Below are 19138 nucleotides of genomic sequence, written 5' to 3' on the forward strand. Positions count from 1 at the left end.
AGGCCATCTGCATGGGGAATGCAGGTGTAGAGGGACTGGACGTCCATGGTAAAGATGAGGTGTTGGGGACCGGGGAATTAGAAGTTCTGGAGGAGGTGGAGGGCGTGGGTGGCGTCACGGACATAGGTAGGGAGTTCCTGGACCAAGGGGGAGAAAATGGAGTCCAGATAGTTGGAGATCAGTTCGGTGGGGCAGGAGCAGGCGGAGACAATGGGTCGACCAGGGCATTCAGGTTTGTGGATTTTGGGAAGGAGATAGAAGCGGGCAGTGCGAGGTTGGGGGAAATATGTTATTTCGCTCAACTGGTTGCAGTTGCTGTTGATGGTCCACATGAGTCTCCTTTCTCTTTCATAGACTTACCTACCTTCTCTTTAATTGCATCGACGCTACAGCCACTCTCTATGGCAAGGGTTCCACATTCTAATCACTCTGTGAATAAAGATGTTTTTTCCTTTCTTATATCCATGTCTTTTAGCTTTGGATTCTTGGAAATATCCGAGAATCGTAGAATCCCACCAGACTAAAGGAGGCCATGAGCCCATGGGCCTGGAGGAACTACTTGAAGAGTGCATTTCTCTACATCTACCTATCAAAGTCCTTCATAAAAATAAAACCTCAATCACAAGACATCCACAGTATTCTGCTTTCATTATTAATTCTGGTGGTAACCTGCATGCACTGTCAATTCAAAGATCTTTGTACAGGAAATTCACTCAGTGCTTAATGACAGTCACATTTATAATATTCAAAAAAATTACTAAATTAACCCAATGTTAATCAAGGTGGAGGCTAGACATTGACCCTTTAATCAGTGGCAGTTCTTGCTGATGCTGTCCTTTTGCCCTCTCCTCTCAGGCTGTGAGCTGTACGCTTTCTGTGGGGCTCTGTTTGGAATCACCTCGATGATCACACTGGTCGTAATTGCAGTCGACAGATATTTAGTGATCACCCAGCCCTTCGCCTCCATTGGAATGCTGTCGAAGAAGAGAGCTATTTACATCCTGCTGGGCGTCTGGCTGTATTCACTGGCCTGGAGCCTCCCTCCCTTCTTTGGATGGAGTAAGTATCACTGAGAAATGATGTTATGGCAGGAAATGCTGATGATAGAATGTTTTGGAATCTATGTCGTGAAATTCCTGCAGTCTTGGTTATTTGACATGTCAAACTTCTTCACTGGACGGATACTTTAGGGGTCATTTTTACCTAACAGTCAGAGTGACAGGAGGGACCATGCTTCTGCAATGTTTGCTTAAGCTTGTCTGATCACTGCTCCCTGTGTGGTTCTTGATTGCTTGACCCTGAGGGAAAATCCAAGAAGGACACTGAATATGCTGCTCCTGGCTATAAAGGCAAGTCCATTGAAAGTTGTGTATAGTTCTAAGAAGTTTCAATCATGTAAATAACTGTTTGAATTTCAAACAATCCACACAATACTCTAAGATAAACTCTGATATTAAGTTAGAGACACATCAACTCAAACACAGCAGCTTCCATTCTGGAAACCCTCTGACAGGAAAGTTAGGCTGTTTCTCCAACAAGATACATTACCCACAATAAAGGTGGAATATTCCAATGATCAGTGAAAAATTACAATCTTTAAAACCAACAGGATCTAATAGAGATAGTGGGAACTGCCGATGCTGGAGAATCTGAGATAACAAGGTGTAGAGCTGGATGAACACAGCAGGCCAAGCAGCATCAGAGGAGCAGGAAGGCTGACGTTTCGGGTCTGGGTCTGGCCTGAAAGCCACTAGAAGGCATCTAGAACTGGACCATACCTTGGACAATGCCTCCCAGCAACACCCCTGGGGAGGCAAGCAGTTGAGACTGCCTTCAAGCCCTCTCCATCTACCTAGCCATAGCTATAGCTGGAGGGCACCATTTGGAAAGACACTTCCTCCACAGTGGTGGCTTGGTTCTGGAGGTCGTCTTTTAGTTTCGATCTTCTAAAAGCTAGTAGAGGGCACCTCAAAATGGAAGCACCCTGTCTCTCCCTTACCAAAATTGCCAGCTAAAGTGCTTTTATGGCTGGAGAGTGAGGTGAGCCCATCACAAGACTTCAACCAATTCAAGAAAAATGGCCGCTGGGTGATTGCTGTCCACCCCAAACATTAGGTTCCCAGCTCAGAACCTGAAATCCAATTCATTATTTCAAGTATAAACACAGAAAATTCTGGAGAAACTCAATTGGTCTGGCAGCATCTCTGGACTGATAAACAGTCAACGTTTCAAGTCTGATATGACTCTTCTTCAAATGTGCCAGACTTGAAATGCTGTGAATGCTGGAAAACCAAGTCTAGAGATGGCCCATTGAAACACTGTAGCACAGAGATAGAGAATTGGATAGGCAATAATTATGAGTACCGGAATTATGGAGGAAAATGCCAATTTGTAAGATACTCCCTCCATGTCCACTTTGATAAATATGATCCTTCAATGTATTATGCTCCTGACATACCCTGACGTTTTGACATACTTCTATAGATATGAGTAATCCTTTCTAATGTAGCAAGTGGTCAGGATCAGGAATGTTCCATGTGGAAATAGGTTCAATTGTGGCTTTCACAAATGAATTGGATCATTACCTGAAAAGAAAAGATCCTGCCACAGAAAAATTTGATGAGAAGGTGGTGGAGGTGGGGAGGAGGGTGTGAAGTTGTACGAGCTGGGTTGTGACAGAGAGCTAGCACTTACTAAATGGACAGAATGACCTCCTACTGTTCTGTTACCATTCTATGATTCTATGAACCATGCTCAAGTTCCCAGAATAATTTTAGACAAATTAATGAAAGGGTCTAGAGCAACCCCATCCCACCCCACCTGGACAAGTGCCAGGCTTGGGCTGACAAGGGGCAAGTAACATTTGAGGCACATAAGTGCCAGGCAATGACTATATCCAACATGGAAAAATCTAACTGTTGCTGCTTGACTTTCAATGGCATTACCATCACTGAATTCCCCTGCTACCAACATCCTGGGGGTTAATACTGACCAAGAACAGGCAATAAAGGATGGCTTTTCCTGCCATCAGTGTCAACTTCCCATGAGCAAATCAAAAGAAGATCTCACCCATACCATCCCATCCATTACACCCCCTCACTCACCACCACCACCTCCCCCCCACCCCACACAAACACACACACACACACACACACACACACACACACAGACACACACACACACACACACACACAGACACACACAAACACTCTCCACCGCCACTTTCATTTCCCACAGATTGGACTATCAATGCAATCCTGCAAGATATTCATCAGGACGAGATAGATCAAACTGAACCCTTTCACTCCTGCCTCCACAGCTGCTTGTTTTTCAAAGACAGTGTGAGTTGCCAAGTTTTGGAATCACGGGGCCAATGAACCCAGGCTGGTCTTGTCCTCGATCTTCAACTCAGTGTAGCAGTCCCATGGTTACTGCAATGCACAAGTATCTGAAAACAGTTCCTGTGAAAATGGAAGAAAAATAATATTGTAGTTATTCAGTTGAAGTGGGGACCATCGCTGTTCAGCTGGCATCTGGTCTTGACAGTGCTGCCTGTGGCGAAATAATTTCACATTATATCTCTGCAAAACTCAAATAGACAACTGCTCGCTGCTCAGTCATCAAGTTCAGTGTTTAAGGTCAGGATAAGTATAAAAAGCATGAAGTGTTCCTTAAACAGAGGTGCCCTGTCATCATGTTTATGAGTAAGTTCCCAGGGTCAAACAACACACAGAATGGTTATAATCTGACCTGCCTGTGCTGCAATCACATGATTGTGACCTTGCAATGCACTTTGATGTTTTTAGTTGAAATCACATCTCAAAATGTAGGTTGATCACCTTCTAAATAATGCATCACTCACATTGTTGGGAGTTCTGTGGTTCATTTAGCAGTACCACCTCTCTCAGTATATGAAGGTTTTGGGTTCATGTCCCATGTCAGGGCTTGTAGATTACCACAAAAGTTGTGTTTATGTTGTCAGTCATCATGTGAGCCTTTCTAATGCTGCACCCTATCCTCCAAGGGTGAAATCAAGTGGTGAACATGGAAAACAAACTCATGCTGAGGATGTACTGAGGAAGAGTCATAATGGACTTGAAATGTTCACTCTGTTTCTATCTCCACAGATGCTGCCAGACCTGCTGACTTTCTCCAGCATTCTCTGTGTTTGTTGAGGATCTACTGGCCCCATTCGATTGACTTAGTCACTAATATTTTTCAGTTCAAAATCCATATTTGTTACATAGCAAGAGGAGCAGAGAAAAGGGAGCAGTCTCAAATTTTCAGATAAATCAATACCAGGTCATCAAACTTCAGACATACACAGAAGTAAGAAAGGAGGAAAATACATATAGGAGCCAGAGTGAGAAACACAGAAGCTGATTGTCACAGTCTTTTTAAAGCATTTAATTAGAGCAATTGTTAGAGGAGTACTCTTTCTCCTTCAGATTCGAATCCAACCTCCAGTGAGAGGATCAATTCTCCAACTCTGAAGCAATTTTTCAGTAGAATGAAGTCTGTCATTAGCTGAGGACTTGTCAGCTTTTAGTTCTGATAGCCTTCTCAGTGCCCTTTCCCTGGCGATTGTAATTGCTTTAAGTTCTTCACTCTTTTTTATCTCTTGATTTACTATTATTTATGGGATGTTATTTGTATCTTCTACAATGGAGACAGATGTATTCTGTTCAAATCATTCACTATCTCCAAGTTTCCGTTACTACTTCGACAGGCTCACTCTTTCAGGGACCAACGCTCACTTTACTTACTCTTCTCCTCTTTGACTACATGATGTCATGATCCAAACTGATGTGCCTTCTGGACAAGTCAGATCCCAGAGTGGGCTCTAGCTTGGTAGATCATATGTTTCTTTTTATTTAATGTGGCAATCGTTCACTGAAACAGGCGCACACAAGGCTGTAGATTTTATTTAACAATAAAATAGACATTTGTTATGCAAAAGGAAAAACAATAAAATGAATCTAAACATATTCAGTGAACTGTTTAACATACACTTCATTTCGCACAGACTCAATGGGCCAAAGGGCCTCTTCTGTGCTGTCTGACTCTATGATCTTTCCACCTGTATTGTGCTTCTTATCCCAGACAGATCTACTCCTAAATGTCTTCCAAAACTTCCAATCTCTGGGTTTCCTAAACTAAAATCATTTCCTGATTATCCTAATGCAAAAATATGCAAATAGCCCTCAAAGTTTACACTCCTGACTGTAAATCCCACAATATAAAGCAATCTGTCATTAACACACCTGGGGTTGCCTGCTCCCTGACACAAACTGGATTAGGTCATGGCTCAAGAAAGACTGACTGATCTACCAACTTTTTTCTAACCATTCAAAAAAAGTAACTGACATCTATAAGCTACTAGTTTGAAATCCTAACCGTAAAAATGGCATATATACAATCAGTGTAGAAGCTCTTACTGTCTGTTTTTATATTTCTAACTAGTTTTTTCTTTTCTCTAATTTCTCCCTTCTTAATTTACTCTTTTTTTTATAAACTCTTGTAATCCTTATACCACTAGTCTTCATGGAATTGTGGATGATGTGTCACTCTCCTCAAGTCTTTCTTTCTGACTGAAATGAGTGTTACAAAATATTTCCTTAAATGTGTGGCCCTTGTCATCTCCACTGACCGACCCTTAACCTAATTTCCTAGTCCATGCTGGCCAACTCTGTCTTCATGCCCTCATAGATGCGCTTATTTAAGTTTAAAATACTAGTCTTGACCCACCTTTTTCTCCCTCACTAAATGATTTTATGATGACTGCCACTCAGGGATGCTTCTACTATGGGGTCATTAATTTATCATGTCTCATTGCACATTACCGGATCTAGAAAGCTTGCATTCTGATTGGCTTTGGAATATGCTTCTGTAAGAAAACACTCTATGAGCTCATCTCCCAGGCTACTTTTGCCAATTTGATTTTTCTGAGTTATATTTAAATTAACATCATCCACGATTCTCACCCCACCTTCTCATAAATCTCCATTGTTTCTTCCTTAGTGCTCCATCCCACAGTGTGGTGACTGTTAAGGTAACTATAACTTACTCCCACAAGTGACTCCTGACCTTTCTTATAACTAATCTCAACCCAAACTGATTCTACATCTTGATCATTAGGATGAAGGTCATCTCTCACTCTGTTCTACAAATGTCATTGTTCCATTAGGGATGGGCAATAAATGCTGACCAGTGTACCAGAAATGAATAAGAGAAAGTTATCTGAAAGTTGACTTACAGCATCTACACGTTGTTCTTGTTGTTGTATCTAGGTGCCTATGTGCCTGAAGGATTGATGACCTCCTGTACGTGGGACTACACAACATTCACCCCATCTGTCCGGGCTTACACCATGCTTCTCTTCTGCTTTGTCTTCTTCATTCCTTTGGGCATCATCATCTACTGCTACGTTTTCATTTTCCGGGCTATTCTAGCCACCAACAGGTCAGGCCTGCATGCTTTATAATGAGCATCTGCTAAATGTCTGTTGAATCCATGGTGGGGAGCATTTAAGATAATGCTGGGTGCCACTCTTCATGATTTCACAGCTCTACTGTATCATTCTGGGAAGCTGATTCTCTGTGTTCTCTCTCAAATGCAACTGTCCCAATCACATTGGCCACAATGTTTACAAATTTTAGTTAAGTTCAGAGCTGACTTAAGAATTTCCAGACAAATTTATGGCTGTGCCTAAGAGCATGAGAAGAGGATAAGAAATTGGAGCCTGGTTTAGCCCCTTAATCCCTTCAGCCAATTCTTCCATTCAATGAGATTGTGTCTGACCTCTTTGTGGCATTAAATGCACTTTTTCATCTGCTCCCATAACCCACAATTCCCTTGTCGATCAGATTTTGAACACAGATTCAAGCATATTCAATGACTCAATTTCCGCTGCTGTGTGGGATATAGAATCCAAACAATTCATACTTGGTAGTTTGCATCATTTACATATAGGATCCTGCAGGGAATTGAGATTGTGGGTACAGGGAGGATATTTCCTCTTGTGGGGGAGAATAGAATGAAGGGCGGTAGTTTTAAAATAAGAGCTCTCCATTTTAAGTTAGGGATGAGAATAATTTTTTTCCCTCTCTCTGAGGGTTATTAGACTATGGAATTCTCTTCCCTACAGAGCAGTGAAGGCTGAATCACTGAATTTAATCAAGGTTGAGTTGGGTAGCTTTTGACAATGAGAGAGTCGAGGATTACTGTGGACAGCCAGGAAATTGGAGCTGAGATCACAGCCAGATCGGCCAACATCTCTTTGAACAGTGAAGCAGGCTTGAAGGGCTGAATGGCCTTCTGGCTTCCAAGTCCTATGTTTCCATATTCAGATGCCCCTCAGGGAGAAGAAATCCCTTCTCATCCACACCAAAATGGGAGACCCCTTATTTCGAAACTATACCCCTAGTTCTAGATTCCCTACAGGAACCATCTTCCCAGCATCCACTCTGTCAAGTACCAACATCACAGAACCTTAGAACGTGACTCATTCTTACAAACTCCTATGAGGATGGACCCACCCTGCTCAATGTTTCCTCATCAGATAATCTCTTCATCCCAGGAAACATTCTAATGAGCATTTTCTTAACTACTTCCAAATTAAGTATATCCCTACTTAAAAAGAGACACTAAAACTTCAAACTGTATCCTAAATGAGATCTCAACAATGCTGTGAATAATGGTACAGACTTTTATACTCTGTCCTCCTTACAATAAAGGTCAACATTCCATTTATCTTCCTACTTGTTGAGACTCATGTTCAAGGATACCCAGATCCCTATGTCCCTAACTTAAATAAACTGAATCTTTGAAATTCCAGAAACATTCACTAACTTCTGTAACTGAGCCCTCAGCATTATGTTTCACCTTTAAATTGTTGAAACTTAATTTACTTGATGAATTTCAACCTCAAATTCACTTGAGATATTTTCCCTGCTTAATTGCAGTTAAAACATTATAGTCAGTCTCTTTACCTGGTAAAATGTTGCAGGACACTCTGCATTTCGAATATCTGATTGTTCAAATTTCAAAAAGGAGGTTCTGTCAAATACAAGCTGAACCAGTCACATAATGTTGTTCATTCTTGAAATATGTAGTAATTTCCCTCAAGTCTGTGACTAATAAAACTTGCAACAATATACTGGGATTGATTTAACGGTTTTAAACATTGAAGTCTCGATTCACAATCAGTGGATTTTAAAGAGCAACCACCAAGCCAAAGCATAAACAAGGAATATAATTTTGCCACAATAGGATTCTAGCATTAAATTTAAGAAGAGGCGAGGAAGGCTGATGGAATACAGGAACCCTTGCCTGAAATCTCCATTTTCAACACAATCAGAGATTTTGGTACACACTGCACCCAAGATTACTCAGGTTTTCTGCGATCCTTTTCATTTTGAGTTTCTACTTTGCTGAAGATAATATTGGCCCACATGATCTAACAGTGATTCAGAAGAGGAATGTTTTATTTAAAAGGTGTTGTTTGTAAAAAAATACCTTGACACATTTAAGAGTGGCAACTCAGTTTTATGAAAGTGACTCAAAATGGGTTTATCACAAGAAAATAAGCCTTTTAAATTGGTGCCTAGTTACTGCGTTCATACTGCACACAATTTGCATTCAAAACTCTTTCCTGCTGGTTTCCTTAAGTTTTATTCAAGGTATATGCTGAAAGAGCTCTTAATTTAAAACTAGCCCCCTTCATTCTATTCTCCCCCACAAGAGGAAATATCCTCCCTGTACCCACCATCTCAATTCCCTGCAGGATCCTATATGTAAATGATGCAAACTACCAAGTATGAATTGTTTGGATTCTATATCCCACACAGCAGTGGAAATTGAGTCATTGAATGTTTGAATCTGTGTTTCAGACATATGCTGAAAGAGAGGCTTCATAAAGTGGAAACCAAGTGGGGAGATGACGGTATAAATGGTCATAATTGCTCGACTAGTAATCCAGAACACTGTTCTCGGGTATTGGTCCATGAGTACAGCTGGTGAGATTTCAATTCAAATCAATAAATCTGGAAAATGAAGCCAATCTAAGCGATTGTTGTACATGAACCCACCTGATTCACCAACATCTCTCAGGGAAACAAATTTGCTGCGCCTTACCAGGTCTGATCTAAATGTGATCCAGTAAGTCACACAGTTCAACAACAATTAGGGATGGGGAACAAATGCTAGGCTCACCAATTATGCCGACACCCCATGAAAGAGTAGATTAGCTGATATAAAACTGTAGTGTTATGACCAGGGGAAGACTCCCACCTTGGGACAGGTTTAGAAATCACTGTCTCCTACGGTAAAGATATTTGAAACATTTAAAAGGACTTTTACAGAGATCCAGGGTCTTTAACTCAAACCCTATCCTCATCTAAAACATCAGGGGGGACCATACATCATCCCAATGGCTGCCAAATTGCAATTTAACATGAGGAGCTGCATTAATTGCGTTGAGGCAAGACTTCAACTCAATTCTTGCAAGCAAGTGCTGCCAACGTGTCCTGTAGATCAAACAGAACCAGTCGGGAATGGTGGCCAATACTGGGATTAGAAGCTGTTCCCAGTGTGGAGGAGCCAGGACTGACAGGTCAGTAAAAGTAAAATGCTGTGGATTCTGGAAATCAAAAACAAAAACAGAGAATTCTGCAGAAACTCAGTGCGTCTGGTAGAGGAAGAAACAGATTTAATATTTTAAGTGCAGTATGGCTGATCTTTAGAACTGACAGTGTCTGTGGTCAGGAGTCTCAGTAGTGGGGCTGTGAGTGTGAGTAGGGGTACAATTCCACTTTCCCACCTCTTACCTGAGACCAGTTAAATCTGACAATCCTGTACAAATGACATTACCTAAGATGGGTAAAACCCGGCACTGGTGAAACAATGGCCTGAAGTGCCCATTAATTGACCACTTAAGAGCCTCAAGATGTCCAAATGTAGATGAGCTGCCCAGTACCCCACCCCCATCCTTTACTGTAAAATGCAGCTGTATGACTTTATGACTCTTTGCCAGGGATGGGCAGGTAGGTCGTAGCAAAGGCACCTTCTGGACATTACATACTGCCCCACCTTGAAATCCACCAGCACGGAGGCACCAAATCCAGCCCATTACTGGTGCAGCTCTGGTGGGAAATACGGTGTCCAGCAATAGAAATCCCACCCCACCTTCCAAACCTTTATTTTGCCCTCCTTGCAGATTCATCATAGTTTACTGTTTATGTCATTTTTTAAAAATAATTAACTAGCAACAGGCTTACAGAAAAGATGTACCAGACTCTGTAACTTCACATTTACATGGACTAGATGACACCAAAGTTTGGATACTTTATTATTATTATTATGATTGGATTTAAAATTATTGTTTTATTCCATGTGAAAATGAATCAAACCCTTTAAATTTCTCCTGCTTGGACCATTTTTCACAACTTTTTGTATTCAACTTCTACCTTATTAATTTAATTCAGATACTCTTAATCCTCACTGGCTTCATTTCCAGCTCATCCACCACTTGTCTCCAATTTCGATGTAGTGATTGTAATGAAGTCAGCCAGATGGCTGTCATGGAATATGAGTTCCCTGATTGAGGCTGTTAATCTGGTCCAATCAGGGAGCCCTGGCTGACAGATGAGAACAAGAGTGTCAGACATCCTGCTCACTCTGAGAGCTGGCTCTGAGAAAGCTGGATCAGTGTCAAGGATGCTGTACATGTAAATAAAGGGTGACTTGGTGACGGGATTCCAGCCTCTGTGGCGTTATTTCAGTGGCGATGAGAGAAAAGCATGTTCCTAAAGAAGTTCACTCGCAACAGTTGTCTTTGTGTTTGGGGGTAAGCAGTTCTGGCATTATGCCTTTATTTGAGAAGCTTGTTTCATTTGATTCTGCCCTCAAAGATTGGGCCCAGTATGTGGAAAGTATGCGTTACTTTTTCCAGGCAAATGACATTGGGGCAATGAGTAATTCTCCTGACAGCTTGTGGACCCACAGTTTTTTCAGTTATGAGGATCCCAACTTTCCTTGAAGCACCAGATACTAAAACCTTTCAAGAGTTGACAGATTCAGTTAAGGAATATTACAACCCCAAGGCTCCTGTAATTCTGAGGCGCTATTGGTTTTACTCAACGATTCAAGAACCAGGGAAATCCATATCAGGATTTTTGACTACGTTAAGATGACTGGCAGAGGCATGTGATTTTGGTTTGACCCTTGATGAGATGGTAAAAGACTGTTTGGTATGTGGGATTAATGATGTAAACATGCAAAAGCACCTAGTAGCTGAAGCCCAACTGGACTTCAAACAGACACTAAACTGGCTTTACCTTTGGAAAATGCAGCAAATGAGGCATATGCATTTCAGGTTATTTCAATAGAAGTGGACTCCCTCACCAGTCCTACAGAGCTTGGGGAACACCACCTGAGCGAAGGCAATTGCATAGCCTCACTCAGGACACACCCTGAACAGATGGACACCAGGTCAGCCCACAGCAAAGCCCCAAAACAAAGCCAAGCCACAGCCAAACAGTTAAAATTTTCTTCAAGATCTGGGCTGGTAAGCCATTGTAGTTGCTGCCAATATGCGGACTCAAGACAACAAAAGAGTCGCACTAGACCTTAACTGAGTAAGAGAATTCATAGGCTGTTATCCAGGAGAGTGCACACCCTGGGAAGTCCACCTACATCTGGTTTGGAACTGTTAAATTTATTAGCAACATGCAAATCAGAATCAATCAGAATAAACGTCTGGTCACTGGGTTCTAAAGGAGGTCGATGCCAGCACAGCTGTTTCAGCGATCGCAGGGCTCCAACTCTTAAATTTACCCAAGACCTTGGTTAGACTGAGAACCTATACTGGGGAACCTTTACAGATTAAGGGTACAACTTCATTTCTGGTCTCTTCTGAGAAGCAGCTGGTTCAGTTCAGTTACCACTGATTATCATAAAAGACTCAGGCCTCAAGCTTGATGGGGTGAAATTGGTTGAGAAATATTCACCTTGATTGGCTCAACATTTTTTCAATTAGAAAGTGGCTGCATGAGTCCTAATTAAATACCCAAAAGATTTTAAGGAAGGTCTAGGGGCTATCAAAGGGGCTAAGGCCACCTTACATGTTGGCGAGGAAGCAATTCCACGATTTTGCAAGGTCCTCCCAGTGCCATTTGCCTTATGGGCAAAAGTAGAGGCAGAAATCAGGAGGCTGGAAAGGATAGGGATCATCAAACCAGAACAGCTTGTGGAATGGGCAGCTCTGTTTGTACCAATTGTGAAGCCCAACAGGTCAGTTCGCCTTTGTGGGGATTTTAAACAGGCAGCTTTCCGCAGCTGATAAATACCCATAGAAGATTTATACACAAAGCTGGCTGGTGGGGGTGGGTTGGCTTTCTTCATGAAGCTGGACATGAGCCATGTGTATTTGCAGTTGTGGTTAGATGAGGATTTCCAGAAGTACATTCAATTAAAACCCATAAAGGTTGGTAACAATATACAAGACTGCCTTTGAGGGATTGTCACCCTGTGCAATTATTCAGCAGATGATGGAGGACATTTTTCAAGGTCTACCCTGGGTCATCATTTATCTAGATGATGTGCTAATAAGAAGGAAGACCAATAAGGAGCACTTAGAGAACTTGGACTTGGTCCTGTAGACATTACTCCCAGCGTGTATGTCTTAGAAGAGAAGAATGTGTGTTCCAGGCACCCCTAGTGACCTACTTAGACTACAGAGTCAACAAGATCTGGTGACACCTGTTTGAAGATAAAGTGAGGGTGATCAAGGGTGCCTCAGCTCCTATTTCCATACTGGAGCTTAGGTCTTTCCTTGGGCTGGTGAATTATTACAGAAAGTTCATACATAATCTGGCCTCCACCCTGGCACCTTTGCATCAACTCTTAAAAAAGAGCCAGCCTTTGAAATGGTCGTGTAGCCAACCCATAGCTTTCAGGGAGGTGAAGTAACCGCCATTATCCTCGAAGGTGTTGGCAAGCTATGATCCTAAATGAGATCTGGTGTTGACATGCGATGCCTTCCCACACGGAATTGGGTAGTATTAGCTAATAGGTGGCCCAATGGAGGGGAATATTCAACAGCATATGCATCCAGGACTTTGGCCATTACAGAATGTAAATATGCACTGATAGAGAAGGAAGTTTTGGCGGTCATATTTGGAGTCAGGAGGTTTCACCAATACCTTTACAGATGCAAATTTGTAATAATAATGGACCACAAACCCCTGCTAGGTCTATTTAAAGAGGATAAGGCAACACTGGCCATAGCCTCAGGCCGAATTCAGCAGTGGGCTCTAATTATAACTGCATATAATTACAAGTTGGAACACTCTCTGGGAGGCCAAGTAGCAAATGTGGATGCGTTGCGCAGCCTCCTGCTGGCAGATACACCCCCAGTGGTACCACCACTGGAAGAGTCCATTATAGTTTTAAATGTCCTGGACACACTTCCAGTCCCAGCTGACCATTTCACACTTTGGATGCAGAAAGATCTAATCCTGGCAAAACTGAAGAACTGATGGTGATAGGGGAACCAAAGTGCCATTATAACCAGAATTAAAACCTCTTTGGACCCAGACAGACCAGATCACAGTAGAGGACAGCATATTATTATGGAGAGCAAGAGTGATTGGCCTGAGCAAAGGTCACCTCCAGAAACTGGCTTAACCCCGCAAGGGTCATCCGGGGTCTCCAAAATGATGTTGGCAAAAGGGTATATCTGGTGGACGGGATTGGATACAGACATAGCCATGTTGCCCAGATTGTCAACAAGGACAAAATTATTGCCAACAGCTCCCCCATATTCATGGGAATGATAGGGTAAATCCTGGACTTAGTTACACATTGACTGCGCAGGTCCTTTCATGGGCTCAATGTTCTTAGTCATTGTGGATGCCCACTCAAAGTGGTTGGATGTGCATCGAGTTCATTTGTCAAACATGGGGAATCGATAGAAAATCTATGAGGATCTTTTGCAAAATGCAGACTCCCAGATGTATTTGTCACAGATAATGGCCTATCATTTACCAGCTGGGAATTTGAGTATTTCCTAAAGTCGAATGAAGAAACAGCGTATAGCTTCACTCAATACCAAACTGTTCCAGTTCCTGTTTGATTATACAACCGTCATCATGCAACTACAGGGATAACTCCAGCAGAGTTGCTTTGGGGAGAAGACCCCACACCAATTTAAATCTGATCTTCTTGGACCTGGATGGGTGTTGAAACAGCATCAGAAATGCCAATGCCAAACACAAGACACTGCTCAGTGAGAGAGATCGTTTACTTCAGGGGATGAAGTTTAGTGCCGGAACTATAGGAATGGCCCTGCATGGGTAAGAGGTTTGGTAGACATGAGGTCAGGTCCAGTGTTGTATAAAGTTAGGGTAGGTGCAACAGTCCTTAACAAGCATGTGGACCACATGAAAGCTGCAAGCTCTCAAACAGTGAGGAGCAAAACGTGCCCTGCTCCTCGACAGCCTTTCCGATTATTCCAGAACTTGTGGGTTCTCCCACTCCATCATGCATTGAAGATACCTGGGAATCTGAGATGGACACAGCAGATATTGCCACCTCAACGCCTTTGCCACGTGAAGAAGAGAATGAATTTCTTCCGAGATGCTCCAGGCGCAAGAGGCAAGTAACTGAGTATTACATACCGTTTGTATCAGAGGCAGATTTGGAGGAACCTGAGCCGGTGCTAAAACGCCCCGGGAGGAGCTACAAAAGAAAGAACCAGTCTATGTCCTCGGACTCAGAGAGAGAGGGATGTAGTGATTATAACGAGGTCAGCCAGATGGACCTCATACAATATGAGTTCCCTGATTGGGGCTGTTAATCTGGTCCAATCAGTGAACCCTGGCTGACAGATAAGAACAGGAGTGTTAAACATCCGTTTCAATCTGAGAGCTGGCTCTGAGGAAGCTGGATCAGTGTGAAGGATTCTCCACATGTAAATAAAGGGTGTCTTGGTGACGGGATACCGGCCGCAGTGGAGTTATTTCAGCTCATTTTGTTTATTTTCCATTTCTTTCACGAGAACTGGATTCTTTTCAGCATGAATTGTTTGGATCATTCATTCGTGCTGACATTTACGGCACATTATCATGTTCCACTTCCACTTCACTGGCGCGTGCAGATGACAAAGGGAACATCTTACCACCATAAACATGGTGCAGCAATTTCAGGATCTCTTCCTTCATTAGTTATATGGCCCTGCAGCTGAAACACATAATGGTAGATTGATTCGAGGCTCAGTTCACAGCAGGCTTAATTTTGGATGGTTAACTCTACAAGTCCTTGTAATATTTGCCCTGTAATGTCTGTATTGATGGTTAATATGCACATCAAAAATGATCGGGTTCACATCTCCCCTTTCTTTGACACGTGAATAAGTATGTGTTGAGATAAGAGGAGGGTTACAGAGGTCCTCATATCTATTCTGCTGTTCAATGAGATTAAAGCTGAAGAGCAACAAGTCTACAGAGCTGTCTTCTCCCCATATTCTACTCGGTCAGAAATCACATGACACCAGGTTGTAGTCCAACAGGTTTATTTGAAAACACTAGCTTTCATAGCTCTGCTCCTTCCTCAGGTATAGTGTGGAAGAGGAGATATGCCGACACGGAATTAATGAGCAGAAAGGTGACAACTCTAAAAGTGGCTGGCTGACCGCCTCCTGTTGAATCTTTAATCCGTTAGAAAGGAGACGCAAGTTTCAATTGATTAAAATGCAAATCCTAGAATTTCTTTCCAGTCTTTGCCCAAAGATAATTAAAGGTTTTATCAGTGTATACAAGATGTGACATCTCAGGTCAGATGTGCATTTTAGGTATGAGGTCTTGTTTAAAATCTCTCTGTGTTTCAACCTGGAATCAGGCTGGTTTTATTTTTTTGGAACAAAACAGAATGCATTTTCAAATACATAAATATCTTGGATGAAATAATTCACCCCATACATTTATATTTGCGCGAGGGTGTTTGTGTGAGAGAGAGGGAGAACATGGGGGAGAGAGAGAGAGAGAATGTGTGTGTGTGCATGGGAAAGTGTATGTGTGTGTTAGTGTTTGTGTGTGTGTGTGTGCATGCATGTATGCTTGAGAGAGAGAATGTACGTGTGAGTGTATGTGTGTGAGGGAGTGTGTATTTGTGTGTGAAAGAGAGAGAAAGAGAGAGAGAGTGTGAGTGTGTGAATATGTGTGTGTGAGTGTTTGTGTGTGTATGTGTGTGTGTGAGTGTTTGTGTGTGTGTGTGATTGAGAGGGTGTGTGAGAGGGTCTGTGTGAGAGAGTGTGTGTGCGTGTGAGAGTCTGTAAGAGTGTGTGTGTGCGCAAGAGAGAGTGTGTGTGTGCGAGCGTGTGTGTGTGAGTATATAATGCAGTGACGTCACATGTAGCACGACATAAACCCAAGATTACGGTTGAGGCCATCCTCATGCATCTGGAACTTGGCTATCAGCCTCTGCTTTGTTGTGTATCTTGAAGTCCACCATGAAGGATGCTTACCTGAAGATCGGACGCTGAATGCCCTTGACCACTGAGGGAGGGAACATCCCTGTCTGGCGATTGTTGTGTGGTGTCCATTCATCTGCTGTCATAGTGTCTGCTTGGTCTCGCCAATATACCATGCCTCAGGGCATCCTTGCCTGCAGCGTATGAGATAGACAATGTTGGCCGTATCATGATACCAGCTATGCACACGGTGGGTGGTGTTCCCACGAGTGATGGTGGTTTCCATGTTGATGATCTGACATGTCTTGCAGAGGTAGCCATGACAGGGTTGTATAGTGTTGTGGTCAATATTGTCCTGAAGGCTGGGCAGCTTGCTGTGAACAATGATCTGTTTAAGGTTTGTTGGTTGTTTGAAGGCGAGAAGTGGAGTTCTTCGCTCTGGGGAAGTACTGGACAATGAAGGGTACTCTGCTGATCGTATCTGTTGATTGTGTCTGTCTTCTGAGGAGGCCATTATGGTTTCTCGCTGTGGCACATAGGAACTGGCGATCAATGAGTTGAGCATCGTATCCTGTTCTAATGAGGGCGTCCTCCAACACGTTTGGGTGTCCATCATGTTCCCCCTCATTTGAGCAGATCCTGTGTATGCGTAGGGCTTGTCCATAGGGGATGGCTTCTTTAATATGTTTATCGTGGAAGCTGGAGAAGTGCAGCATTGTGAGGTTATCTGTGGGCTTGTGGTAGAGTGAGGTGCTGAGGTATTCTTCCCTGATGGAGATGCATGAGTCCAAGAATGAGTCTGATTCTAAGGAGCAGCCCATGGTAAGTCTGATGGTGGGATGAAACTTGTTGATATCGCTGTGTAGTTGTTTCAGTGATTCCTTGCCATGAGTCCAGGGGAAAAAAATGTTGTCGATGTATCTGGTCTATAGCGTTGGTTGGAGGTCCTGCATAGCAAAGGAGTCTTGTTTGAATTTGTGCATGAAAATGTTGGTATTTTGGAGTGCAAATTTGCTCCCCATGGCTGTTCCATGTGTCTAGATGAAGAACTGGTTGTCAAAGATGAAGATGTTGTCGCCGAGAATGAAGCGGATGTGTGTAGGATGGCATCTGGAAATTGGCAGCTGTTGGCATTGAGTACTAATACCGTTGCAGCAATGGCATCATCATGGGGGACTGCTGGTGTACAGTGCCGAAATGTCCATTATGATGAGGAGTGTTCCTGGTTTGACTGGTCTGTGGGTATGAGTTTCTGAAGATATCTGTAATGTTGCAACAGAAGCTGGGGGTTCTTTATGAAATCGGTTTCAAGATGCCCTCGAGATAACCAGAGGGTTTCTCACGCAGGGTCCCATTGCCTGATACGATGGGATATCCAGGTGTGTTGGCTGTGTGAATCTTCAGAAGGCAGTAGAAGTCCTCTACGTGAGAAGTACACAGGATGAGAGTGCATAGGGTACTCTGAAGGACTGGATTAAAAAGTCTTGATTAATCTGTTGAATTCGCAGGTGTGGGGATCGGCAGGTAGTTGTCTGCAGTGTTCCTGGTTGTTCAGTTGTCACTATACTTCTTTGCAGTAATCTGTTCTATTCTGTACGACAATGGCTCCTCCTTTGTCTGCTGTTTTGAGGACAATGTGTGATTGGTCTTGAGACACAGAATTTTCTCAGATGAGGGGGAACGCGACGAACACCTAAAGGTTTTGAAGGACGCCCTCATAAGAATAGGATACGATGCTCAACTCATCAATCGCCAGTTCTGACGTGCCACAGCGAGAAACTGTAATGAGCTCCTCAGAAGACAGACACAGGATATGACCGATAGGGTACCTTTCGTCATCCAGTATTTCACTGGAGCGGAGAAACTATGACATGTTCTTTGCAGTCTTCAACACATTATCAATGAGCCACGATCTTCCCCACGCCTCCACTTCTAGCTTCTAACAACCGCCAAACCTTAAAGTGATCATTGCTCACAGCAAACTGCCCAGCCTTCAGGACAACATCAATGAAAACACCATACAACCCTGTCATGGCAACCTCTGTAAGACATGTCAGATCATCAACATGGACACTATCACCACACGTGGGAACACCACCCACCAGGTGTACTGCAGATACTCGTATGAATCGGCCAACGTTATCTATCCAAACGCTGCAGACAAGGGTGCCCGAAGCATGGTATATTGGCGAGACCATGCAGACGCTACAACAATGGATGAATGGACACCGCACAACAATCACCAGACAGGAATGTTCACTCCCAGTGAGGGAACACTTCAGCAGTCAAGAGCATTCAGCCTCTGACTTTTGGGTAAGCGTCCTCCAAGGCAGACTTCGAGATAAATAAGAACGCAAAATCACTGAGCAGAGGCTGATTGCCAAGTTCCGTACCCATGAGGACGGCCTCAACTGTGATCTTGGGTTCATGCCGCACTACAGGTGACACTAACACACTATATACTCACTCACACACGTGAACACACACATGCGCACACACACGCACACACACAGACACACACACACGCACGCGCACAAACACACACGCACACACACATGTCCACAAACACACACACGCACAGACACGTGCACAAACACACACTCGCGCATACATATGTGCACAAACACACACACACGTGCACAAACACACACATGCACAGACACGTGCACA

General features: G+C 43.1%; 1 protein-coding gene across 1 annotated transcript in view; it reads left to right on the forward strand.

Moving 5' to 3' along the window:
* opn4a (opsin 4a (melanopsin)) overlaps positions 1-19138 on the forward strand; it is a 55301-nt gene that overhangs the window by 6402 nt on the left and 29761 nt on the right. Inside the window, exons 3-4 of the mRNA XM_048616310.1 lie at positions 856-1059; positions 6291-6462. Coding sequence (XP_048472267.1) covers positions 856-1059; positions 6291-6462 — 376 coding nt within the window. The remainder of the gene's footprint in view (positions 1-855; positions 1060-6290; positions 6463-19138) is intronic.

This window comes from Rhincodon typus, chromosome 34 (assembly GCF_021869965.1).
Source record: "Rhincodon typus isolate 14 chromosome 34, sRhiTyp1.1, whole genome shotgun sequence".
NCBI lineage: Eukaryota > Metazoa > Chordata > Chondrichthyes > Orectolobiformes > Rhincodontidae > Rhincodon > Rhincodon typus.